The sequence below is a fragment of the Elgaria multicarinata genome, chromosome 6, assembly GCF_023053635.1.
Source record: "Elgaria multicarinata webbii isolate HBS135686 ecotype San Diego chromosome 6, rElgMul1.1.pri, whole genome shotgun sequence".
Classification (NCBI taxonomy): Eukaryota; Metazoa; Chordata; class Lepidosauria; order Squamata; family Anguidae; genus Elgaria; species Elgaria multicarinata.
Genome location: NC_086176.1, coordinates 84,121,376 through 84,148,709, shown reverse-complemented (window position 1 = coordinate 84,148,709; position 27,334 = coordinate 84,121,376). Strand labels below are relative to the sequence as shown.

General features: G+C 40.0%; 1 protein-coding gene across 2 annotated transcripts; it reads right to left on the bottom strand.

The window, feature by feature from the left end:
- Positions 1-558: 558 nt before the first annotated feature.
- Positions 559-27,334, bottom strand: HMGCR (3-hydroxy-3-methylglutaryl-CoA reductase). Of its 2 annotated transcripts, none has more exons than XM_063127936.1 (20): positions 27,199-27,334; positions 20,991-21,183; positions 20,502-20,613; positions 18,371-18,458; positions 17,483-17,567; positions 14,868-14,973; positions 14,448-14,554; positions 11,896-12,012; positions 11,069-11,220; positions 9,041-9,282; positions 8,762-8,934; positions 8,055-8,249; positions 6,879-7,037; positions 6,396-6,553; positions 6,060-6,165; positions 4,817-4,987; positions 4,288-4,428; positions 4,038-4,196; positions 2,675-2,829; positions 559-2,535 (listed from the first exon to the last, which is right to left on the bottom strand). In XM_063127936.1, exons 2-20 carry the CDS (start codon positions 21,153-21,155, stop codon positions 2,481-2,483), a joined length of 2,646 nt encoding a protein of 881 aa, XP_062984006.1. In that variant the 5' UTR covers positions 21,156-21,183; positions 27,199-27,334; the 3' UTR covers positions 559-2,480. The 2 variants fall into 2 exon arrangements, with proteins under 2 accessions (XP_062984006.1, XP_062984007.1); XM_063127937.1 differs by lacking the exon at positions 27,199-27,334 and adding an exon at positions 26,868-27,006.

Genomic DNA, 27,334 nt, shown 5'->3' with positions numbered 1-27,334 from the left:
GGTTGAGAAGGGAGAACTATCCGAGTTGTAGATGGAGCAAGATTATCAAGAGTTGAAGATAAGGAGGAATTAAAGGAGGAGACAGCTGAGTCCAAGGAGATAGCCGAAAAGACAGAAGGAAGGGAGGAGGCTAGAGACTGGGAAAAAGCCTCATAATTGATAGATTGCAAGTTGCGACAAGAGCGAGAAGCGGGACGTGAAGGAGGAGGATTATGAGTAATATTGAAAGCAAATATTGCTCTGGATTTAACTGGGGGAGGTGAAGAGCATCCGAGCCGTCCTGCAGAGGTTGTAGCCCAGCTTTCCCTTATTACCAAAAAACTTGCCCAAACTCATTCAAGCAGAAACTGGTTATGTATCTTGCCATATGCTCCTATTCTGAGATTGCTCGTATGCCAAAATGTGGAGTTGCTGCATTACAGCAACAGATTCTTAGACATCCCTCCCCTCGCTCAGAACTGGCTCTTCCAACAACTTCTTAGTGCAAAACCTACTGGAGATCAGTATGAACAGGACCATGATGGTATTTACATATAAAGTAACACAACATCACCAACGTTGCTTTTGCACTGTTTTACTTAAACTGAAAAAAGTATTTGTACCAAAATGTACACAATTTTGTAATAGTACAAAATGGGTTGCTGTTTTTTTGAAAGAATGTCAGTTACATTCACCAAAATGGACACTGAACAAACCATTTATTGCTAGCTCAGTGTTGCATTAAATAATAAAATCAGTAAGTTCAAACTCTGCATAAATAAGAAAAAAGTAACTGTTTGGACAATACTGAAGATTGACATTCATGATGCTATTTACAAGTAGCCACAGCACATGCCTAGCAAGTAATAGGTGTTGACTTGCTTTAGCTTTATGAAACAAATACATACAAATTAGAGACTTGTATTAACAATTAAGGAGTACCACCATTTCTACTGAATTTGCATAAAGGGATTCTGGCAATGGGTTCCAATGGGAAGTCTCAAGGACCCCAGTCTTCAAACCAGCTTGGAACAGCGAGCCATCATTGCGTTCAACTGCTGAGACATGCATCTGTACTCCTGCTCCCCTTCTTCAGCTTGATTCTCCTATGTAACACTGTGGTCTGCTTCATTAAAATGCAGCTAGCTTGGCTGCATTCACTTTTCTTCTGACATCATTTCATCAAATCCTGTAGTTAGTATTTCTTAAAATATTAAGCAACTTGGAACTCCCCCCGCCCCAAATAAACTACAATTTCTTCAGGAAAAGAAATAAAATATCAGTACTAAAGAAGCATGAATTTAATGGTTGTCAAGAAATTCACACCATACTTTAGTGGTGATTGAGAAATAGTGTAAACACATATTTGAATTTCTTTAATTCCCATTAAACAATGCTAAACATTTAAACTTTACAAAGAATGCAGTCCACTGTGAAGTTCACCTGGGAAAAGCACCACTGAAATTAATACAGTGCTTTTGAGCAGCTGCTAGCCATTTTTACAGGGCTTGACCAGGAGAACTACCAGGTGGATTGTACCTGTAAGTTTTTCACCCCTGTGCAAGATAAACAAAGTATCTGGACAAAACACCTGAGAATTTTAACTCAGTGGTTTTATACCTTGAAATATAGTCTCTACCAACTTCATTTGTATTGCAGAAATTGATATTCTTCAAAGGTCAGAGAACTAACATGAAAAAGCTGTATATATAGCACAACAGAAAGTGAAGCTCTCCAAGAGGCTTATAATACTATTGTGACTCAATTCAATTATCCCAATGTCTAAATCCTAGGCTTAAAAACTTGTGTAAGAAGCAATTAGATCAGACTTGAAGACAATTACAACTAATTTGAAAACAAAAAACGAACAAAAAAGCACAGAAGGCCATTTTAACCCCCTACCCTGCCTACATGAGATAGATTTGGTAGAGCTGTGAGCCTGGCTATTTCCTTGACCCAAAGGAATGGTAATATGTTCCAAGATTGTGGCTGTTGTAGATTTATATGCAAAACATACCAGGTTAGCCCGAAACAGTGATCACAACACAACATTGCAAAGCAACTAATTGAGTAGACTGGTTTGAAAACAGTACCAAAAACAATAAGTTACAGAACTTGTATTTCTTCTCAGTAGTAGACCACCCAGAATTCTTTTCACTCCAAAAAGAACAGAGGCTGGTCTTTTTGGATAGGTTGGATAAACTACCTGAAACCCCACTCTATAAAATGTTTTAAATCCAGACAAGCTAGAATCCCATTCCAAAGTAAAACCATCTGAAGTATTTCCCATAGAGAAGCATCCCTTTATGGCAAACAAAGGGGGGGGGGAGGATGCAGCAAGCCATGTGTAGACTACATGTCCACTGATCCTCTTAAGTGTCTTTCCAACAATTCACTGTATTTGAATATTATCTTCCTTCTAAATTTCACAGATCATGTGCTGTTTCTTTTCACTTGTTGATTTGCCATAGCAATGCTTTGCTTCAAGTTTCTGTCAATATTCAAACAGCTTTCTTGGTGCATGTTCTTTGAAGGTCTTGTAGATTTATTTTTGATCTAGAAAAACAAGATTTGTTAGATTTTTATATTATATTTTGTTGCCTACTGGGGTACAGAGGATGGGAATAAGATGTTGAAAGACAAGATCATAGAATCATAGAATCAGATGTCCATAAGACGTCCATTTCCTTATTACCTATTGTGGATCATGTGGCTTTTGACCAAATGCCCAGCAGCTAAGGCAGCCATTAGGGAGAGCTCTCCTGCCATTACTGTAGCACACACGATTTTGGCAAGCTGACGGGCATTTTCTCCAGGGTTGTCTGTACTTGCTCCTTGCACCCCCAACATCTGTAATCAGGAAGAGATAACAACATGCCTTAGAAGAAGAGCTCTATTAAAAATGCTTTGACCCTTAAAAGGAACTATCTAAAGTTCTTTAGAAACATGAAAAAAATAAAGTAGCCTCCAAAGTTCAGTGGCAGAGCACAAGTTTACATTTAGCAAGTCCCTGGTATCTTTTGGTAAAGGGTCTTCTGTAGCAAGATTGGGAAACATTTCTGCGTAACACCTTGGAGAGCCACTGCCAGTCATAGTAGGACAGAGATGGGGAACCTCTGGCCAACTGGCCTAATGTGGACCACCAGACCTCAGGATCCAGCCCATGACACTTCCTGAACCATGCCCCCACCCTCTGCCTTAGCCATGCCCTTTCCCCAATCCACTGCCACACATCCAGTGCAGGCAATAATGACTCCGCTGTGCTGCTACTCTGCTGTGCTACTTCTGGTTTCCCTCACCCATTTTTACTCCAACAACTCCTGGGTAAAACGGAAGAGAGATAGAGAACGTGTGTGGGCACACACATGTGCATGCACTGTATAGGAGAAGTCTGAAATGAAAAACTTGCTCAATCAGCTTTAGCACCACCCACCACTGGCATGCAGCCTCCAACAGATTTCTATGGAGCCCATGCAGCCCTCAGGCCAAAATTTTCCCCCCACCTCCCATATAAGACAGTAATGGTTTGAACTAGAGAGTCCAAATCAATTTAAGGAAAATGAGAATATCCCCTACATGCTATGTTGCACAAAGTTGGGCATCATCCTAATACTCCCAGGGGGTCACTGTTCTGAAATTACAAACACACTTCTCACAATGGTAGATGCTTCTGTTATTTTAAACACCGGCATGCAAGTGACGTGCAACCATTTCCCAATGGTAAAGACGAGACATTCATCCTATCCATGCACTCTGGATAACAATAAGGCTCTTAAATGTGGGAATTCGCTGGCAGAGTCCAGGGATTCCAAACTGCAGAACAACATGAACCAGACACATGCAACTAAGGCCGTTTCTACACATGCCTTTTCCGTTGGGATCATCCCTTTGCATCCAAATGACACACAGGCAATCCCAGAAGCAGGCAGGGACGATCCCTCCATTTTCCTGGGATAATCCTTAGGTGTAGAAAGGGCCTAAGGCCTTAGATTCACAGTACGATACAGAACTGGGTAGGGTTATAATTGAACAAATTTGTTTCTTTAGATGCTTCATACCTGTAAACAAGCCTGCTGTGGTAACAAATTGGTTCCTCCACCCACAGTCCCAAGTTCTATTGAGGGCATTGTGCAACTGATGTACAGATCTTCATTGGTAGGACCAGCTGATTCCATCAGTGTGATACAGTTTGAGCTGCTGATATTTTGGGCTGCATCCTACAGTCAGTGGATATATTTAGTTTACAATTTAGCATCTCAAATACATGATCTCTCTCACACACAGACACAGTTAAGTAAATGAACTTACCTGCCCACACGCAATATACATGGCAGTAACAATGTTTGCTGCATGAGCATTGTAGCCACCTATGCTGCCAGCCATTGCAGAGCCAACCAAATTCTTGTTTATATTGACTTCAATCATGGCCTCCGTGGTGGTCTTCAGCACCTAGAACGAGGCCACAAAAAATTAGATGAAGCAGTAAATCTATGCTACTAATTGTTGTGGAAAATAAAATAGTCAACCAGAAAGGAATACACACATCTCTGAAATATCACCAGATTTACATGCAAGTAATAATTTGAAGGGAATTTTAATGTCACTACTAAAACAGATGCTGCATGTCATGGACACAGTACTACAGCTGAAATTAAGCAGGTGTAGCTTTGTAAGCTGCCAGGATGAAAGTCCATATGGGAACCATAGGCAAGCTCCTCTGAGCAATACAGAGAAGAGGTGCAAATAAAAGACCGTGATTATTTGAAAATGAATTCAGCACAACCACTTAATAAGCATGTTGCATTAAAAGGTGTTGGTTCATAGAGCAAGTACTCACTTCTTTAACAACCTTTGCTGGAATGACTGCTTCACAGACCACTGACTTCCCTCTCCCCTCTATCCAGTTTATAGCAGCCGGTTTTTTATCTGTACAGTAGTTACCACTAACTGCTACAATGTGGAGATCAGGAAACTCTTCTTGAAGTCTTGCAAGTGCCTTCTCAGTACCCTGTTTAGAGAAGGGGGTGGGAGTGGGAGTGAGAAGAGAAAATATATTGAGTACCAGCTATGGTGCCTTGCAGTATTGAATGATTCCTGCTTCAAGGCAATTGATGCAATATAGAGTGGGAAACTAGAGAAAAAGAAAAGGCAGAATTTTCAAATGAATAAATTTTAATATTTGAAGTAGCATCACTACTGAACTCCAGAGGCAATGTATAAAACACATTAAAAATAAACCCAAAAATAACTTGTTCACAACTAAAACAAACCAATAACTTCACTCATGACAACCGTTGCTCTTTAAGACATTTGTGGATGGTATGCTGTGCTAAAAATTGGGCTGGACCCAAACTGTGCTCTTACAAGCCTGAGCATCCCTTCAGCAAAGTTCCACTCAGGCATGTTTCTGCTGAGGTGTGTGTGAGTTTCGGCAATTCTCCCCTTTCGCTGCAACTCCTTGTGCCCTCTGTAAATCTGCTCTGGAGAACAGGGAACCATCAAGTACAATGAAGTGGTGTTTGGGCCTGCACTGGGATGAAGGATATTGGCAAAAGTTGCCTTCCCCCAACTTTTTGCTGGTGGGATCACTCCATTGGATCAAGATCCTCTTTTGCAAAAGGTGAAAACCGGATCCAGCACATTGTATTTGATAGTGTAAGAAATAAATGAAACATAATATTAATCTATATTAACTGCAGACAGGACATCCCAGTGCTCAGGACACAGAATGCGAGCTCTGAAAATGTTTTATTTTAAAATATTTGGAAAATTTAAGTGTATAAAGAGCACAATTTCACTTGCCTTCTAAGGGAAGCCTGTGAAGCCTGTCCCCTTTTTAGCAACGGAGCAGAACATACAGCAATTTGTACTAGAATCCCCAACTGGTCCGATAAACAAGAAAATGGTATTGTGTTTCAGCTTAAGTGTAAGATGTTTACACCCAAGTAGATGCATATGGAAGAAAATTCTAGATCTTATCTTTTCTCCCTTCTCAGGATATTGTGTTAGAAAAGGGCTTGAATAAGTTACTGTATTTTGAAATGAGCATCTCTTTAAGTAGGCAGAATTCTGGAGCTTACTTTTGAAATCATATTCATTCCCATTGCATCACCAGTTTTAGATTGGAAGCGAATATAAAGGTTATGGCCAGCCAAACAGATATGAAGTCTTTGTAGACGAGCAAACCTATAAAGGAAATATTTAATTAGATTATATTTGTGTGCTTTTACTTTGGGGCTGCTTTTCAGCAAAATAATGCAAGATTATTTTGTAAACCACCCAGACAGCTTTGGCTATGGGTTGGTTTAGAAATGTAATAAATAATAAATAATAATAATAATAATAATAATAATAATAATAATTGATTATACACTCACCCACCCAATGCTTATATATTCCCTATACAAAATGCTGACCTGCTTGTGCTATCAAATGCATCTTTGACAATCTTAAACCCTTCTGGTGTTTCAAGCCAAGCCTTCACTTCTGCAGATTGGCAGGCAGTGGGTAGCCTTACCACAGGCCCTCGGGTCATTCCATCTGCCAGAACACGGCTACTGGCACCTCCACCAAGCTGAGATAAAAATACAACGTAGGTTTAATGACTAATAAATGTGCAGGTTCAACAACAGCAAAAGTAACTTTAGAATTACCTAGGACAACACCCAAACTTCTGCTCACACAATGGAAAATCTCCTTCCTCTGCCCCACCGCACTCCCTCTCGTGTGTCCCCCAATCTACTCTAGGGTCCCTAACTGGTATCTGCACAGGGAAGGGGAATCCACTCTGTCAGCAAAGTCCATTCTGCTGGCAAACGGACACAACTGGGCACAATGCAACCCATATCAGCTGCTTAAAATAGAGCCCTACCAACCTCGCTTGTGTGATCAATACTTACACATATTGCTCTGCACCCTCTATTTGTGCTTGCAACTAGACAACCTTCTGTTGTTGCCATTGGAATTTGAAACTCTTTCTTGTCCAGAAGAAGGGGGCCAGCCACTCCCACAGGGATTGGCATGTATCCAATCACATTTTCACAGCAGGCACCCAATACCTTAACAAAAAAGATCAACAATCTTTTAAAAAATATTGATATTATATTGCCATTGCTATTATATACCAAGAGATACTTTATTAATTATATTTAACAGCAGCATTTTTAAAAAAATCTACTACAGCAACTTTACTTTTATTTAACTAGAAAATAACAAAAATATTAAACCAATTAGGAGGTTGGAGTTTACAGTTACTTGATATAAACAGTAAATATTTTTCTTCTACTTCTCCTGTCAATTTATAAAACTGCCAAATTATGTGTCATTCTTTCCGGTGCCAGGTTAAGACTTCCTTCTTTGCCCAGGCATATGGCGGCACATCTTAATTACCCACACGTTTTAGTTTTTTAACAGTTTTTAATGCTTTATGTGTGTATGTTTTGTGTTTTAGAATTTTAAATTTTGTATACTAGTTTTAATCTTAATTTTAGAATTTCTTTAAACCTCCCAGAGAACCCTGGCTAAGGGAGCGGTATATAAATGCAATAAATAAATACATGTGTAGCAAGTAAGCCTTTTTAGTTAAACAAATTCTTCCTAATGATAATGCCTCTAGTCTAATTTGCTAAAACCGCAAAACATGACTTGTTTATACATTTACATGAGAACATGCTTCGTATGAACAAGGAGGTGAAGCTTGTATAATCTTGAAATACAGTCATTCTGCATGCTGGAAAGAAAATGCAAGCAAGAGAAATATATCCATGTTTACTAAAATTACAAAACCAACAGAAAATCCAAGGAGACACCATTTTGTGAACAGAATGCTGGACTAGATGGACCCTTAGTCTGATCCAGCATAGCTCTTCTTATGTTCTTATCTCTGCTGACTACAACACTAAATTATATCTGATTATCTCTCTTGACATTTCTCTTAAGCTGCAAATTTGTATCTGCTATAGATGACCAAACTTGGATAATTCAACTCCAAATCAAGAATGACAAAACATTGGATTTCTCAGCTAAAAATAAACAAACAAGCCTGCACATTCTTGTTAGTCCACACTTCAACTCACCATAGAATAATCGTAGTTCTTGTAAGGAAGACACTGTATGGAAGAAGGTTCAGGAAGCTTCTGAGATAACATTTGTCTACGAATAGACACGCCACGTTCCTTGGTTTCCATCAAAGTTTCTAGTTTGTAAGCAGGAATATGCTTTGCATTGACTAAACTAACAACCTCAGCATCAGTAAGAAACTTTACACCCATCTAGGAAAAGGAAAATATAATTACTTTATTATTTTCAGGTCGCCTCTTTGCACAAGGCAACATACTACATTAAACCAACATTACAATTAAGCAAAGAAATAGTTAAAAGATCAATTAACATCCAAGATAAAGAGAGATTCACTGAAATCCACTACATTACCAGTACCTGTAATTTTAACTGTCAGTAGAGGCTTTCCAAAATAAACACTCTATCCACTTTGAGAATTTCAGTTATTATAAAGCAACGCAAGTAAAAAACAGGCAGTTTTCAAAACTCTTGTGAAAGTCATATTTACTATATACACAATTATGGGGGGATACCCCCCCCCCCGTTTTCATGATGTATTTTCTGTTTTGTTTGTTGATATACACAATAAAAACTTTAATTTTTTTTTTAATTTTTTACAAGTCTACTGGAAAATGTTCCGGCAAAAATTCCATATCCAAATATTATGGAACAAGATCCTAAGCAATTTAAAGCATTAGATGGCTTCATGGTTCTCTCTGCTTACCTTGCCATTCTGAAATATGCTGAGACATTCTTCAACAGAGCGTTGCTGTTTAGGCAAATCAATTCCAGTCTCTTTTCTATTGCTGATTGAGGATGTTTCTTCAGGAGCAGAGCTACCAACCACAAATGTGGCCTTTGCTGGTGACTCTGGAAGCACAGGCTTTATAGTTTCATCTGCATTAAAATCAACAATGAAATATGAGGAAACACAGATGGTGGAGTGTTGGAAGACTCAGTATTAACCTTTTTTTTAAAGCAAAGATGTCACAAAGAAGGTTACCTTTTCTATCTTTGGCAGTAAGAACATCTACTTTTCTGGAGTTAGGATTATTTAGTAACGGTATAGATTGTTTTCTGCAGCAGTTTTCAGGATTTATTTTTTGGATCACTAATGGGGATGTTATAGGATTTTTCAATGACAGTGTGGATTCCATCTCTGTCTGTTCAAAGAAGATGTATTTGACAGCAAGGAGAAGAGCTAAACCAAGGGTAATTACTTGCTCAATGTCCATACTTGCCATTCTAGAAAGGATCAAAGAAGGTAGTCAATAATGTAATACAGTACATTGCTGTAATGAAGGCCTTCATGACAGTATTTTAAGCCAAAGAATTTAGCAAACCCAAGTTTTTAAACTTCTGCATATCCGCTTTCTCCTTTCATTCACTGCAAATACTTTGTATCACTGGCTAGTTATTGGGATTCTTGCAAAGACTGCTGAACTAGGTTGTTCTTGATTCAATTCCTCTCTTCCCTTTATGCTGGGAACTGCCTCCATGATACCTCCCCTCTTTCACTTCCTTCACATCACAACCTTCTGATTCTAACCAAACTACATGTAAAACATTTGAACATTCCTCAACTGTTTACCCCTGCCACCTCTTCTTTGTAAAGCACCATGCATACAGATTGTATTGTGTTTTTAATGCTCCTTCTCCAGCAAAGTACTTCTAACTTTCTCATCTCATGCAACAGTTCACCGTCAAGTCCATTTAACATGGACTAGTTATGCCTTAACTTTTAAGAGATTTCAAATATGTGCTCTTGTTCTGTGAATTGAGCACACAAGTGGATCATGAGGAAAAAGAAGAAGAGATCATGCAAGACTAAAAGGTCAGCCAATACCTAAACTATAGGATATATCTCACTATCACTAAAGGAATTATTCAAGTTACCGCTGTGGGCACTCCTGCATTGTCAGGTTCTATTTTATAGAGCATGGCGTCAATTTCCAGGGGTGAGGTAGCTGCACCCTTGCTGAATCTGTTGACTAAATTCAGCAGTGCAGCAGAGAAAAACACCCATTTTAAAAGCAGGAAGCCACATTTAATGTGGCAGCACCTGGAAAAAGGGGCCATTTTGCTTAAAAACGTTTGTCACTGCTAAATTCTGGGAGCAAGCTGTAGTTTTTACCTTTTAAAGGGAAGCTTGTTTTCTGCTGCCATGTCACCAAAATTCAGTGGTGCAACAAGGCACTGGGGAGGCAACTGAAAAGGCTGGGGGGTGTTCCCATGCAAGACCACAGTATATTTATTTAATTTATTTAAAATATTTATATCCCGCCCTATATCACTAAGATCTCAGGGTGGCGTACAGATGAAAACATACAGTATAAAACAATAAATATACACAGTTAAAAACAAATAGGGGAAACAGATAGGATGGGCAAACAACATGGTCATTGTCCATCACCCTCTTCTGGCCAGCAGTACTGGCCTGCAATGTAACTATCTTAACTTGTGTGATTCCTGAATACAGTTATTGTCAATGTAGAATACTGGCATTCGAACAGCTGTCCTGCTGTATGAACAAGCCGGAAGCAAAGAATTTCACTTATTTGAATAGCCTACCAAGCATATAAATCATCTGGATGATTGCAACTATGAGTATTCTCACTAGGCCAGGACAGATTTAACAGTTCTGGTCTTTTAACCCATGTTCATTACATTGGCAGTAGGCCAAAGAGTCACACTCCCTCCCTCAGTGCAAATTCCTCCTTCCACTGCAAGCTTTAGCTATAATGAAGCAGATACTACTGTTCACCTTGATAAATATGGAACAACCCTTGGTTAAAAAAAGACCCTGAAGCAGTACACAAACAAAAGACATTTCTGTGCATGTTATCTGATGAATCTTACTAGATCCAAAAATAATCTGCACAGAAATTCAAATCGGAGGAGGAAAAGAAATTCTATCATTTAAATCAATAAGTCTGAGGTCACTTGCAAAGGATTTAAATGATTAGAAATGTTCTAAAATTAATGACTCATGCAATCAAATATTAATTAGCAACATTATGCTTAAACACACCTGGAAAGATAGAATTGCCACAGAGAAACATTAGGCTCAATTCTCTTTGGTGCATTTTCATCCAGTCCCATAGAAATTTCTGCTGTGCTGTTCTGAGCAGATGGTTCTGCTATCCAGCGACTGTGAGCATGAACAAGAACCAAACCTAGAGACTTTAAATTTAAGAAGTAAACTGTTAGCTACTCAGCTCCCCAGGAATATTGATCATTATACTGCACGTGTCAATGACATTAAAACAGAAAGCTGAAATGAGATGGAAGCCATAATAGTTAATTTCAATGTGATGACCCCCACCCCCTTTTTTTCTTTTTTGGTTCTTGTCAAGTTAAAGCACAAAAATGGTTGATCTGACAAAAATAAAGTTTTAAAAAGCAGCTTGCAACACCATTATGAAGGAAGAGTGCAAACTATACAAGCACTGTCTTAGCTAAAGGTATACAAAACATTGAGTACTGGCTGTACATGCTGAGACTTGGGGGGCAGGGAGATCACTAGAGCTTGTCCTCATACCAGGCTCTAAGCCCACACAGCCTTAACTCCTTACCCTTTCTTTTATCTGCATGCCGTACTCTGACCAAGAGAGAGCACTAACACCCAAGTTCTCTGGCATTTTAATGTGTTACATGTGGGGAAACTCAGGCCTTAGCTAGACCTAAGGTTTATCCCGGGATCGTCCCGGGGTCATCCCTGTTCATGTAAATGACACACAGGGGATCCCAGGAGCAGGCAGGGACGACCCCAGGATGATCCCGGGATAAACCTTAAGTCTAGCTAAGGCCTATGTATGGTGCTCACAGTGAAAATGTTTAACAAAAACAATGACCTACCATAATCATTTTGACCCTCTGTGTTACAGGGTTAGGTTTGTTTTCTTCTTCTTCAAGAACACGAGCAAAGTGGCTAAGCTGCCATATGGGACGGCCTTCACGACTTTCCCGTGAAAGCTGCAGGAAAAATAAAATTGTTTATTCAGTACACATATTCACTCTACTGCACAGGATCATCCTCTGTCACATTAAAAAGTCACATTAAAAAGAATGTCAAATTAATATTTCAGAATGGAAACTATGCTAAAGAGTCTTATATAATTGATTGTTACCTCTCCTAAATATTACAAAAATTAAAGCAGAAGGGTTTATCCTCTATACATATTCATATGCATATTTGAATAGAAAATATTTTAACATAAGCTAATTTAAAAATATTTGACTAGTAAAACGAAACAGAACCACTACAAGCTCTCAAAAAACATACACTTCAATCTGTATCAGAATTAGAGCAACTGGAATGTTCTATCACTGCAACTATGCTACAAACATACAAGTCTAATGTCTGCAGTATGAATCCCAGGTGTCTGCAGGCAGTTTGGCGATAGATGAAGGCAAACAAGCTTAGACTCAATCAAGAAAAATTGATATACTGTGGGGAAGGAAACCGACTAATCTGGATGGAAAGTTTCATCTGTTCGTGGATGGGGATGTACTCTCTGTGAAGGACCAAGTGTTTGGGTGTGCTCCTGGACTGGGCATTAACTGTACACCACCCTGAGATCTTAATGATATAGGGTGGGATACAAATGTTTTAAATAACTAACTAACTGGGGAAGCTTAGGTGACAATGGTAGCCAGGATTATTTTTTACCACCTTAGGCTGGTATGCCAGTTGCAACCCTATCTGGAGAGGAAGGATCTTGCCTCAATTGGTGTCAACTCATGTGACACCAATACTGAGCCAGCTGCAGTGGTTGCCAATGCATTTTTAAATCCAATTTAAAGTGTTGGTTCTAACCTGTAAAGATTTACATAGATTGGGCCCCAAGTTACTTGAACAGTCGTTTTCTCCTACAGCAGACTGCTTGGACCCTGAAACAGAGATCCTTCTCACCTGCCTGCCACCAAGGATGATTAGGCTGGAGAGTACAAGGGAGGGGGGCTGGGTGACAGGATTTTACTGGAAAGTTTTGTTTCTCCTGGTTTTAATTCTGTTTTTATGGATTTTATTGAATAAAAATTGTACAACTTTGTGTGTGTGCGTGCGTGCGTGCATGCACGTTTATCTTGCATGCCACCTTGAGAGGATTCCACCTTAAAGGTAGCCTAGAAATAATTTTAGATAGCTGAATTATAACAAAACTAGCAGTTTATAAATGTCCATGCTGTTACCTTACTCTTTGTAGCTCAAACAATACTAAAAAATACAGTATTTGAATTACCTAATGTCCCCATCTGAAGTTCTCCTGCCTAAGTTTCACTGAAATTACTAGGAACTTCACATGAGAATGTGTGTAGCTAACATTCATTTCAATTGCTCAGGAGAAATCTTCCAACCGATTGCACATGAACCAATATTTTTCCTTGTTTTGTTTTTAAAACTTAGAACAAAACAATTTCCAAAATCTTAATAAAATTAATCTCACCAAACGAATACAATACCTCACGTTAACTACAGACATACATTATTTATTGCATTTATTTATATGCTGCTCTTCATGATACAAATCTCACCAAGGTGCCTTACAATAAAGCCACCACAATATTACATTTAAAAAGTCATTAGGATCCTTCTCACAAGGCAATTAAATTAAATTACATAGTTGTGTTACTCACTGCATGTATAATATACATTAACAAATTATGGTATACTGTACATTTTATTATAAATCTTATCTTTCTATAATTAAAGCACCTTAGTTTGCATATTTGGATATAAAGTTTTTTTTTGCAAAATATAAATAAATGGAGACTAATTTACAGTAAATTTGTTCCATCTTCCTTCTGTTATGTTTATATAGTGTAGTTAATTTGACTATGAATGCAAAGTCCCAAATTTTATCTACTCATTCTTTTAAGGTGATCTCCAATCCTTTGCATAAAGAGTTTTGGGAACAGTGACCATGGAGGATTATACTTCCCTATGATTCTGATAAATTAGTATCTCTGCATAATTCAAAAGAAAGAATAGAGGATCTAATGGAATCCCACACATCCCAGAATCTTTTCTAGTGAAGTATCCCCACACCCAAAAAATTATTTTGCCAAGGAAAATTTCCCTTATATGCAATGGAAATCCACTTTCTTTTTCTGGCATGTCTAACAACACAAGAGTTTTATGTTATTTACCAAAATTGAGATCATATTGCCATAACTCTGTAACAGTTTCCTTTTTTATTGTTATGTTTAAAAGTATGATTTTTATTCCATCATCTCTTCCAGCTCTCCACAGGTATATTTTCTCCTATATTTTGAGCCCATTTTGTAATAACATCTTTCACTTCTTATGGTTCTGAACCATAGTAATTTATAGAACTTAAATAATGGTGGTTGTATTATTATTATTATTATTATTATTACTACTACTATACCACCAGTGGTGCTCTTACCTCTAATACTAGGGACACACATGCAGGAAAGAAGGTCATGAAGACAAAGTAGTTGGCAAGGACAGACATGCAGCCAAAACAGCACATGATTTCGAGCTGTCTCACTCCTGTTAAAGAAGCAAAACACCAAGCAATTAGAATCACAGAATTTTTCCAATTGACTGTTGTTGGGTTATTTGAGGATTGTTTCCCCCTCTGGACAATATAATAAGATGTGCCCAGGCATGAGATTAGGCAAATGGTGCTCTGCACACACTAAAGCTAAAACAAGCCACTGTGGTTTATTTAACTCACACAGATCGTGCAAACCTGGTCAATGACTACGATAAGTAACAACACCCAGCTCATGGATATGCTGTGTTAAGATCCCAAAACTTATTTTTTAAATTCTTGCTGTAGTCTTAAAATCCCCCAGCTTACCAGACATTGTACCAACACCAATGACAAGACACTCAACGAGGGCATCAAGTGTAAATGTAGGGCCCAGGATTGCCATTCCACGTGAAATATTCTCTCTTACTTCATCCTATATGAGAAATAAACATTTAAGTCACTTAATACATAAATTGGAAAGAATGACGTTCATTAACTATACGAAGGAGGATAAACAATTAAAAAGCAGGCCAAACAGGTACAATTGTTTTGTATTTATGTTTTTGCAAACCAGAAAAGGGGGACCTGAGGGCAAACACATACCTTCTCCTTTTCAGACAGTTGCTGGAATAACATACGTGTGATAATGAACTTAAGATGATTAAATATTACATAAAGCATAAATACCTTCTATGAACTATTTAAACAAGTCCATGGTCAGTATAGACATGAACATTTGTTTAATTATCCCCAAGGCTTTGTCCTGAAATCATTTTACGTAACAGCTTATCCTTTAATGAGTTTTATTTATAATGTAGCATGTACGGTTTCAGCTATAATCACTGAGACAACATGCCTGGAAAATGTTAAAGCAATATGAGCCGAGGTGCACAAATTCTTTCTGATTTCCAAGCGTATTTTTAAGTAAATTGGAATATAAATTCCATTACACCTCAATAATTGCTGACAAAAAAAAGCAAGCACTCAGGAGATTCTACAGTTTGTTAATATTCTTTGGAACACCTGTACTTCTGTTATTTGAAATCTAGCAACTGTTGTTATCAGGGTGACAAACAAAATGATTTATATTAAAAAAATGCAGAAAAGGGCAACTAGGATGATTAAGGGCTGGAGTATCTCCCCTATGAGGGAAGGTTACATCAACTGGGATTGTTTAGCTTGGAAAAAAGGAGGCTAAGGGGAGACATGATAGAGGTGTACAAAATTATGCATGGTATGGAGAATGTGGACAGGGAGACATTTTTCTCCCTCTCTCAAAATACTAGAACCCGGGGTCATCCCATGAAACTGATTGGTGGAAGATCCAGGACAAATAAGAGAAAGTACTTCTTCACACTGCGCATAGTTAAATTATGGAACTCACTACCACAAGATGAAGTGATGGCCACCGATTTGGATGGCTTTAGAAGGGGGTTGGATAAATTCCTGGAGGTGAAGGCTATCAATGGCTACTAGCCCCGAGGGTTGTGTGCTATCTCCAGTATTCGACACTGTAAGCCTGGTGCACCAGTTGCTGGGGAACATGGGTGGGAGGGTGCTGTTGCACCATGACCTGCTTGTTGGTCCCTGGCAGATGGCTGGTTGGCCACTGTGTGAACCCTTGATGGACCCTCGGTCTGATCCAGCATGGCACTTCTTATGTTCTTAACACAGACCCAATTTTATAAAACAATTCTAAAACAAAAAGTAAAAATCATAGGTAATAGTCCTAAAACATTCTTCCCAAGAGTGAAACGGCCACAGTGAGATCAACAGCTTAATACTTAGGGCTCATCTATACCAAGCAGGATGTTCCATTATGAAAGTGGTATGAAAGTGGTATATAAAAAGCAGGAGCCACACTACTGCTTTTTAGTAGTATTGAAGTGCACTGACAACTGTTGGGGCCCATTGAGGCATACTGCAACGGCACTGATCTCATACAGAAGGCCTTGCCTAGCACACTCTTCTCAAGCCAAGCGCTACCTCTTGAAAAGCCCGAGGAAAGGGTAAAACTAACACAACCTCTCCCCTATATGTGAGGGAACAAGGTAAAGCGTTTTGGGAAATAGGTTCTATTACTGAGGTACTGAGCTGCAGCTGTATTGTTAGATGTTTTTACACTGTGTACTACAGCAGATAATAAATCCGAGCTGATGCGTGGTTTGTGGTAACAGAACACAAAGTAAAGTTTATTGAAATGTAACAAATATTTAGTATTTCAATTTAGATCAAACCTGCATTTTTATACTCAAAACAACAACCCCAAGTCCCTTAAAATTCTATCTCCTCACACCAAACACTCTCACAAAGCACAAGCCAGACTAAAACTCCCAGACTAAAACCAAAACCTCAATCTAACACCCCAAACTAAAATCACAATCCCCTCAGCCAACCTATTTATACTCCTCCCTCCTGTCACCGCATCACTAACCACACCCACTTAGTCAAACATTGCGCACTCATTAGACATACAAAGACATACCTAAGGGACAGAAAGGTGGGTATCGCCACACATACCATATACCACTTTCATACTGCTTTCATACTGTTATATCCTGCTCGAAGTAGATGTGTCATGGGCCCTAACAGTTGTCAATGCACTTCAGTACCACTATAAAGCAGTAGTGTAGATCCTGCCTTTTATATACCACTTTCATACCACTTTCATAGTGGAATATCCTGCTTGGTGTAGATGAGCCCAGAGTTGAACGTAACATGCATAAAATTGGACCCTTAGTCTTTGTATCTTTACTAAATAGTGGTGTAGTATATATTTCATATGAGCTACTATTACATTAGCTTTAATAAAACTATTAAGTACTCTGAAAAAAAATCTTATTTTTTTATTTATTTGTATTTTTTTTAAAAAAAGAATCCAAGCCCTGAGTTGTGCTATAAAAATGTGCTTTCTTTCTACTAAAATAGAGACTTTGGCTGACCTGTGAATTGGAGCTGAGTGCAAATTTGGCTAATGCGCTGGCTCTGGACAGGTCAATCAGAAGCAAGAAGAATGGCAGGGCTTCACTGAAAAGAAGCAAAATAATATTGTGCATTTAAAATATAGTTATAAACATGCAAAACAGCACACACACACACACACACCTTGAAAACTACCGTAATTATGTAGGCCCAAATAATTTATACCAGAATGAGCCACATTTTAAATTTTAAGCTTCAAACATGCATTAAGATATCTTCCACGGGATACATTCATTCAACATACCTAATCTTATACATGTCTTTAGGCTACATGAGGGCATGGGGAATGGAGACTGAATAAGCAGAGTAAACTGCAGTGATGACATGCAATATAGTGTGGGACAAAGAATCCCACTCTTCTGGAAGGAGGAGGGAAGGGATTGAAGGACTACTCTTTCAGTGTATCCTTCCGAGGTCGGTAAAATGAGTACCCAGCTAGCTGGGGGAAAGGTAGCCATGACTGGGGAAGGCAATGGCAAACCACCCCACTACAAAGTCTGCCAAGAAAACATCAGCGAAAGCAGACGTCCCTCTAGGAGTCAGTAATGACTCAAGTGCTTGCACAAGAGGTTCCTTTCCTTTTCCATACCACCAAAACATTGAAATGGAAACACAGGAAACTTCTGTGCAGGGCTATCAATGGGATTTTTTGGGCCTAGCACCGGAAATTTACAGCTAATGAGGTACATCAAGTGAAAGCACATTCCAGAGGCCTCATGTCTACCCTGGAGGCTTCTGGAGCGTGTTCCCACTTTGCCCCATCCCACCCATTTTGAGCTTCAGGAGTAGATCTGCTCCTGTGAAGATGAGGGCATATTTTCATACACACAACAATGAATAACACATACTTCAAGCCTGTCAATTCCTTATCAAGGAAATGAATCACCACCGTACTGAAGACAAAACTTGAGAAGATTGTGAAGAGTCCAGCAATACCTACGAAAAACAAAAGTCTATGTAACAAGGCATTAAAACCAAACACATACACACATGTGTTTCCTTGCAAAGCAGCATTTTATAAACGTTTACTAATCAGATTCCTTCCCTCTTCAGGAAGCATATGCATGTCAGAACCTACCATGTAAATGCTATATCAGTTACACAGAAGATGAACATGGTCAATTGAGATAGTTCTATCTAGTTGTTAATGTAGTTCTATCATTTTGACCTTTATTAATATTTTCTAAGGAAGTATTTAGTGTACAAAATACTTTACCATTTTTCATTTTTTAGATTTTTTTAAAAAATAAAAGACGATCTAGATTTTGGAACAACTCATCTAGCCCATGAAAGAGTTGGCAGCCAGCTGTAGCACTGAAATTTCTGTGGCCCCATTCAGACAACGGCATTGCATTCCGTTAACCATTTTGTGGTTAAGCAGCATGGTTTAGTGTGTTGTCTGAACTGGGCCTGTGTGTCAAGCAGTGTGATGTTTTACTGTTTAGTGTTAAGTTTGCTAAATATAAAGTATTAAGAGTTGCAGAGTTTAAAAGGTAGTACTCACCGTGTGTGTGTTGCTGATTGGTAAGTATAAGGCATAAAAGGGTTAATGAGTGCTGGATAAAGGTGAGTGCTGATTGGATGTTGGTGGGGGGTGCCTGAATTGGCTGTGTATGTGAGGGAGAGGAGTCGGAAGACTGAGCTGAATAAAAGAAAACTGCTTCTGAGGTAAAGGATGGAGAGAGAAAGCTTTGGGTTAGAGTTAAGAAGGGTCTCTGTGTTTGTTGTTTTGGGAGATCAGAGTGTGGGAAGAGGATAGTGTAGTTAGAGTGGGTAGAGCAGGCAGGAGGACTACTGAAAGTTATATTGTGAAACGTTTAAATGAATGAACCTAAGAAACCATTACGCTATGTGCTTGTAACCATATGCTTGTTAACTGAAGGAAACCAATACGCTTTGAACCTGAACAATCTTCTTGTTAAATAAATATCGTTTAATTAATCCTGGTATGGACAGTGAAGTACCTAGGAAAGGGTACGGGTGAAATCTATGGTGGCAGCGGAAGGGAGAAGGCTGGGGCAAAGGTGTTGAACTGGGCTGCTGTGGGGCCTAAGTTGAAGCAGGCGCACCACAGAGACAGACTTGGCATCTATAGCCCTAACTTGTGCACCTGAATTGGGTCCTTTGGCATCACAAAAGTAGTGACGTGATCCAGGAGGATACCCAGTGGAGGGTGGACGTCTCTCCTGTGGCAACAGGTGGATCAAGAAGGTTCCAGGGACACGGGGGACCATCACAAGCAGCAATTACCCAGAAGCACTGTTCTCAGTTAGAAATTCAAGTTAGGCTCCTTCAACTGCAGGACTGAGTTCCTGCCCACTGAGGACAAAAGACAATCCCTGCAATTATAGTGTCCTACTGCCCAAACACTGAGGGGATAAGATGCAGTCTTTTTCATCTAGAACTCAAAGCAATGATGCTGAGTCTCTGCCATTTGTCTCTAGTATTCTCTTATCCACCATAAACAGTGGGTAGCAAACCTCTCCCTTGGGTTAGATCAGCATAACTCTGAAATAGACAGCCATAATCCCCAGAGCCATTTCCTACAATTTCTGTAGTCCTGAGCCATGGAGATGACTCAGTTGGATAGTCCACATATTAGAATTACATATGCACTACTTTTCCCATTTGGTAGACCTAGAATTATCAGAGGGAATGTGCTCAAACTCTTCTCAGTTATTTCAACAACTTTTACCTATTTCCAAGCAAACTTGTCCCAGTTCAAAAAATGGCGAGAAGTACTGTAAATGCTGGCAATATAAACCATTTCTTCTGGAGTTTAAACAATTTCTTCTGCAGTTTGTCCCAGCCACAATACAGCAAACTTCTGCATGTGCTGGACCCAATTTGAGTGATACAAAGACACAAACCTGTTTGATGCATGGATCATGGCACACGTATGAAACGTTATTATTATGCTTCATTCACTTGCTTTGTACTGACAAAATAAGAACCATAATACAAATCAATATGTCTTACCTAAAATATATTTTGATCCAAGCTGTCTCAGATTCTGAAACTGGAAGTATATATAAAGGATTGCTATACAGCGTGTGATTGTCAGTATTATGATATCACTACTCAAAACATCCTGCAACAGAGAAAACATCATTTTAGTTTATTTTTAACATTAAAAAGAAAGAACACTGAATTTTTGAAGCAGTTCAATAAAAGCCAAACAGCAATTTAGGTGTTCAATCTTTCTGAAACATTATTATTACTGAAGTGTCTGAAATTCATTAATCTTCACAAATGAAAAGTTACTAAAACTACAAGCTATCCTATCTATTCAAAGGTGCACATATCCAAAACTTAAACTAAGATCACATTCACTCAAATTAATTTAGTCAGCAGCTAACATTAAACATTGCTTCGTTGAAGCTATCTTAGCTCAACCTAGCAGCTTAGTTTCAAATTGTATGATTACATTGCCCAGTAAAATTTTAAAAAACAAATGTAACATCTTACTTCTTCAAATTTAGGGCATTCATAATTCCAGCCACATATCTTGTCATTACCAGTGAACATCTTCATGGACATCATACAGATGGTAAGAGTTACAGTTCCCACAATGACCTCCCATGGGTGGGAGGCCACAAAGAGGCCATGCATTCGAAAGAGTCCAGACAGCATTTTCAAAACTGTTTCCCCAGATCTAGGACTAAATACAAATAAAAACTTGTTTGTGTAATAAATTATATGTATGGGTAAAAGTTTAAATTTATGAAATTCCATGCAGGTTTGGCAATGATGAAATATTTAAAGCTTTAATTCATGAAAAAGAAACAAATTTCCACATTTTAAGGAACTTCAGAGCCCATTTCCTCCCAGATGTTTAGGCAGTATCCTGCTGGAGGTCCCTCCTCCTCCTCTTCCTCCTCCACACAGAAAACACAACTGAGATTAATGGGACTCAACAGACACCCAGTAGAAGCTTAATATGGCTTTATTAAGAACGGAAAGGGAAAACATTCTCTGCAGGCAGTTGGAGAAACATAGGAAGGTGCCATATTGGTCCATCCAGCCCAGTATTGACGACATTGAATGGCAGTGGCTGTCAAGAGTGTCAGGGAGGATTTTTTCCTTGCCCTATCTGAAAAGAGGACTGGCAGAGCCTACACCTAAAGGAGAGTGATGTGCATATCCTGGCTATTGCAGTTTTGGGGTGCCAGGGGCTGCTATCAGATGATAATATGATTCAATACAAAAAGTAAGCTGCTGCTTACAAAAGGGCGCTATTGACATGACATAGGGATCACAGTCAAGTAATAAGCAACCAGCTAACAACATCCAACTAGTCAATTGGCAGGCATCCTTAGCTTAGCTCCACAAGATGTTCCAACTCATTTTTTTTATCAAGTCTGTTGAACGTGCCTGAGAGATATTTAGGCAGGAGAACTAGAAATATTTTTCAAATATATTTCCAACCAGAAAACCTGCCTCTCCTATTCAATTAGTATAAGCTTGGAAACAACTGCTGCCTATGACAGGAGGAAATTGCCTTTATGTGATCAGGGGCAAGGAAAGTTTACATAAAGTTGGTTCTTTTTCTTTCCAGCAAAAAAACTCTGGCCAATGGGATGTGCAGGTAAATGGCTGAATAAAACTGTGGACTAATTCATTTGGTAGGTATATTTACAAGGCTAAATTAGTATGCTGATTTTTCAAATTTTGCACGGCTAAAAAGCTGTATTTTCATAAAGTATATAGCTTGACAATTTCAAAACTAGGATTTTTGTTGTTGTATATTTCAAATATTATGTTTTAATTTTGCCTACAAAGGCTGAGCCCCTCAAATAAATATTATTGTACCTTTTCCTCATTAAAAAAATACTAACTTCTGTCAACTCTTAGGGCCAAAAGATATTGCATGGACTACAGGTAAAGCGCTTACCTGGGTAGGTATTCTATGTGCACTCTGTCACATTTAAATCACCACACGAGATTGTTTTCATGTGTAGCATTAGCATGCTAGAGATAAGCAACCCAGGCAGATTCACTGCAGATGTGCTGCTAAAGGCAAATGAGTTTGTGCATATGTCAAGTGCATTGACATATGGTGAGACACATGTGGAAGTCTTACACAAGTGCTTTAGCCCACATCAGTTCAGTTCAAAACATTTCCTCAGAGAAAGTAGCAATTCTGTTTTCTTTTAATAGCACAATTAATAATTCACAAGCAAACTGGATATAATTTTCCATCAGCTAGGCTGACCACTAAATGTTTTTAGCAATACTGTTCACAAATCATACAGCAGCATCAGAAGCAACTACATTAATTTTTCAGGAAGGGTTGTAACTCAATGCATTCTCATTGCAATTGCCAATGGCATTCTGTGACGTAAGGATGGTTCTAAATGCAAAGTTATAGGTGCAGCTAGTCAAGGAGTCAGATCAGATTAATCTACAGTAGTCTTTGAAATCAGGATCTTCTGTAGGTCTGGAAGATTCTTTCAGTGCCATACAACACCTATGTCAGACAGACAGGCTCGTCATCTCACTTGAACAGTCACCTTACTTTCCTTAAGAGAGGTTCTGACTTGGGGCCTTTCTACACCTCCCGGCATTCTGGGAGGGAGGGGGAAGGATCTCGCAATATTCTGCTCGCGAGATCCTCCCCTAAGTCCACACGTGCACGTGACATCCTGGGAGGAAGGAGTGATGTCGCACCTGCCATTTTCTGTTTGTTTTGATTTTTTAACAGAGATGAGCACACTCGCGCTCCAACAAAAATGTAAGTAAAAGCAAACAAACCCCACCCGCGCTCCACTCCACCCCCGCTGGGCATGGAGCACCTAAAGAGCTCCGTGCCCCATGCTCAATTCCTACCTCCTCACGTTTACTTGCAAGGAGGTGGGACGAAGCAGGGGCAGGCGGCCATACAACTCCCGTGGTCTCGGGATGATTCTGAGACTGCGGGAAGAATTGGGTTTTCCCAAGGATTATTTGTCTCTAGGAAAACCCGTGCTCATCCCCTCCCTGCCTCCCAGGAGTCCCTGTGTATCATTTGGACGCACAGGAACTTGGCCGTGACCAGCCTGGATTTTTGGGCTGGTGTAGAAAAGGCCTTAGTCAATAAGAATTATTATACAAATGTCTACTATTGTATGAGAAATAGAGCTACTTTGTTAGGTCACACAATAACCAACACACAACAGGGATAGATTCTTGGCTACTTTCTCAGATATGAAATCTGAACTAATTTAAATTCCAATTTTATAAATCTGCATGGACATACTGCAGTTTTACAAAGTAATCCTCCTTGAGGATGCCATTCCTTGAGCACTATTACTTTTGAGCATTGGTGGTGTTAAAACAGGGGCCCACTTGGTTATGGGGCCTTGAGTCTTCCAAGTTGTGCCTCAGATCTTTAGAGCTGCCCCAATTGTCACCATCTACCTTAATACAAGCCTGCTTCTTCTCCCTAAGCTCAGTAGTCCTGCAATTACTAGGAGACCTTAGATTCACTCACTTAGCAGACTAATAGGAAGTGTAGCATGTAGGCACATGCGTTTTAAACTAGAGAGGAGACTGCCACCTTTCCTCCCAGTCTACTCATTATTTTCTCTCTCCCTGCTTTCCCACTATATATATGTGTGAGGAAGATAGGGACTACTTGCTCTTTTATGTTCAAAAGCCAAAATACCTTGTGGCACATTAAAGATTCACAAAATTGCTGTGGCATAATACATTTTCATGGACTGAAGTTCACTCTACAGAAAGCTACTTCGAAAGATATTGCTTTTCATGAAAACGGAGAAAAAAATGACACTCGCTGAAATGATCTCTGTTGGATCTGATCCCAATTGGACTAGCTGGCGTTTTGCTCACATGTACTGTTGCCTTCTGCTGCCTCCCTTGAATCTTTCTGGCTGAGTCCCCCCACCCCCCAAAATCAAATATCCCCCTCCCACCTGTCCATTCATCCCTTTTTATAAATAGGGATGTTCTCAGGAGCCCGGGTCTTTTAAAGACACACACACTTTAGAGCCTGAGGCAACTCCCTCAGAGAGCTGATGAGCAACAAATTGCACATTATTTATTTTATTAGTATTGTATTTTCACTGCCATAGAATGTGAGAGGCACCTGTACGATTTTCTGCCTCACCAGCCGGAACAAGTTCACTGGCTTTGGGTACTACTATGCACCTTGACTGCGGGGAGGTGCCATTTGCTGCTCTGCCTCAGGCAGCAAAATGTCTTGGGGCCTAATAAAACTATCCAACTATGCATATTCAGAATCCTATGCTGAGGAGATTGCTAGAAACTTAATATTGTAAAATTAGAGTAAATTTTAGGATTGCAAGATGTTATAATCCAATAACTGGGGGGGAAAGTGTTCTAGAATCTCAAAAACTAAAATAACTTTCTGAAATAAAATGAGGCGCCACCATTGGCAGCAGCTTTCTCTGCCTCCTTGCCTGGTCTACAATATACTCCAACACTCTCCCTTGCAGTGCACCATTTTCATTTTGTAATTAATTGGTATATGTTTAAGGTGGCATACAACTTTGGGGGTGGGGGTTGTCCTAGTCAGAGACACTTGGTTAACCCACAATGTGGAGGATACAAACCTTTTCTTCCCAGAGGCAGATATGATTGGAAGGTACATCTTACACATTTACTGGTAAGACCCTATACTTGGAAGAATCGGGGTTTTATTACCCCTCTTTGAAAATGAGATGCCGCGTCATTAAAAAATGTATGTCTGAGAAGATATGCTCCAGCGAGGACCTCCTCTTTTCATGTTCACCTTGCAATTTATACATAAATGTGTGTTTTTTTAATATCATGGTACATAAATGTTTAAGGTGCCATACAGTTTGTTAGTCCCATGCATTCTATTCTCCCGATCTGGATTTGGGCCTGAAAGACCAAGGAAATGTGTGGGTACATGGAGAGCAAATTGTAAGCAAGCAAAATTTGTGTCATTGCACAGTTCTCTTCTGAAAGCAAGCAAGAGATTAATTAGCTTGCCTTCTATAAAACCTAAATTATAAAAATTATTTCTAATTATGCACATATATGTAAGTTACCATCTCCAAATTTGTGCAAACTTGTGTCCTATGGGTCTGTGCCACGAATCTTTTCAGTACCTAGCACTGCCCCTACTTTTCAGCGAGTGAAGTGCATGACAGCAGAAAGTCACTTCCAGCAATTTATTCTGACTGAATAACCAGAAATTCATGGGTACCTTATCCTTTTTTAATCTCCCTCTAGCCACTTCTGCCCCATACTCTCCTAGGACTTATGAAATATCTTTCCATTGCACTTATAGAGAAATAGAAAGGAAATTCCAGGACAAACATGGATATAAAAGAAGAGGTGAACTATTATGACTATATCAGAACTTGTCACCACCTAGTCCCACATTAAAATACTTCAAAATGCACCCATTATTGTCATAGAAATGACATAAATAAGCATACTCGTAAATTACATTAGAGGTGACACAGTACTTAGCAACCAAAACAGAGTAGATTTAAAATGAGCTTTTTAAAAGGATTAGAGAAAAAGCAGCTCTACATAGAAAAAAGTGAGATTACAATCTATTTAAGCACCACTGCTTTGCAAATATTACCCTATCAGCCACACCCACAAAGCATTCTTCCTATACACAGGCAATACTGGATGTGCTAAGAATCAATATAAATGGCCGGGCAGGGGGAGGAAACATTCAGCAGCTCCTTTAACAGAATTACTAAGAGCTCCTTATCTTCACATGGCCAGACTTTCAGAACATGCTTTTATCTTTTGGGATTTTATTTATTTTCTAGATCGCCCCTCTGCTTAGTGAGGACTCGGGGCGATATACAAATATAAACATTTTTTTAAAAAAAATGAAACAGATAATCTACAGACAACCGTACAATGCAAGCTGTATAATAACACCGGGGTCTTGACTTGGCAGCCTATTTTCTTCTCAGCCGCCCAAAGCACAGCGCCAAACCGGAGGCCGCTCCATGATGCTTTACTAGTCGTAGTCAAGGACCAAGCCCTTCGGCCTCCTTGGGCCATAAGATGCCAAAGGCGGCCGGCGCGGAAACAACGGACCCGACAGGGAGGCCCGGTGGAGACACCGGCGAAGCACCTGCAACGAAGCCACCCAAGGCGTGGGGGGACGGGGACCGCGCGCTGCAGCAATTCCGCCCCGACTCTCCTGTCGGTTGGATCTCTGCCGCTGCCGCCCACCGAGCCGTTTAAAAGCCACCGCCAATGACCGCGCCCCCGCCTTCGGCCAGGCTGACGTGGGAGTACTCTCTCTTCCTCGGGGGCAGCAGGTGAAGGCCTGCAGTGCTGGGGGACACCACGGAGGATGGGCGGACAGCGGCGCCCTCCACGTACCTGACTCCCCATTCCACCGGACCGGGGTCGGCACCGAGCGACGCCTCACACCCCACCAGCGTTACGCTCCCTAGGACTGAAAGGAGTCGGGCGCCCTAGCCGGGCTCGGGCTCCCAACGGCTCCTCAAGAAGGCAGAGAGTCGCTCCTTGACGGAGCCCAGACGGACCCGCCCAGAAGGCCCCCTTCAGCCCCAAAAGGAGCTGTCCGAAGCGCGCCTGACCGCAATCCCAGACCCCGTTCTTAAACGATGGAAACCGCGCCCGTTTCCCACCGCAGCGCAACGGAGCCAGGCTCAAGGAGACGCTGTTGAGCCCGCGGAGCGGTCCATACCTCCGTCAGTCAACGGCCGGGATCGTGCTGGAGCCGGCAAGCTGGTAGGCGCCTCCTCTCCCTCTCTCCTCCTTGCCGCAGACTGAGGCGACCGCCGTCCCCGCTACACAAGGACATCCGGCTCGCAACACCACGG

What these genes read in the sequence shown, in the direction of transcription:
- HMGCR (XM_063127936.1), bottom strand. Translation starts at nt 21,155, where the DNA reads ATGCTGTCTGGACTCTTTCGAATGCATGGCCTCTTTGTGGCCTCCCAC. An exon ending in TGGCAATTCTATCTTTCCAG is followed by an intron (nt 9,283 to 11,068) that starts GTGTGTTTAAGC and finishes GATCCTTTCTAG; the next exon opens with AATGGCAAGTATGGACATTG. An exon ending in GCATATTTCAGAATGGCAAG is followed by an intron (nt 8,250 to 8,761) that starts GTAAGCAGAGAG and finishes TCCTTTTCCTAG; the next exon opens with ATGGGTGTAAAGTTTCTTAC.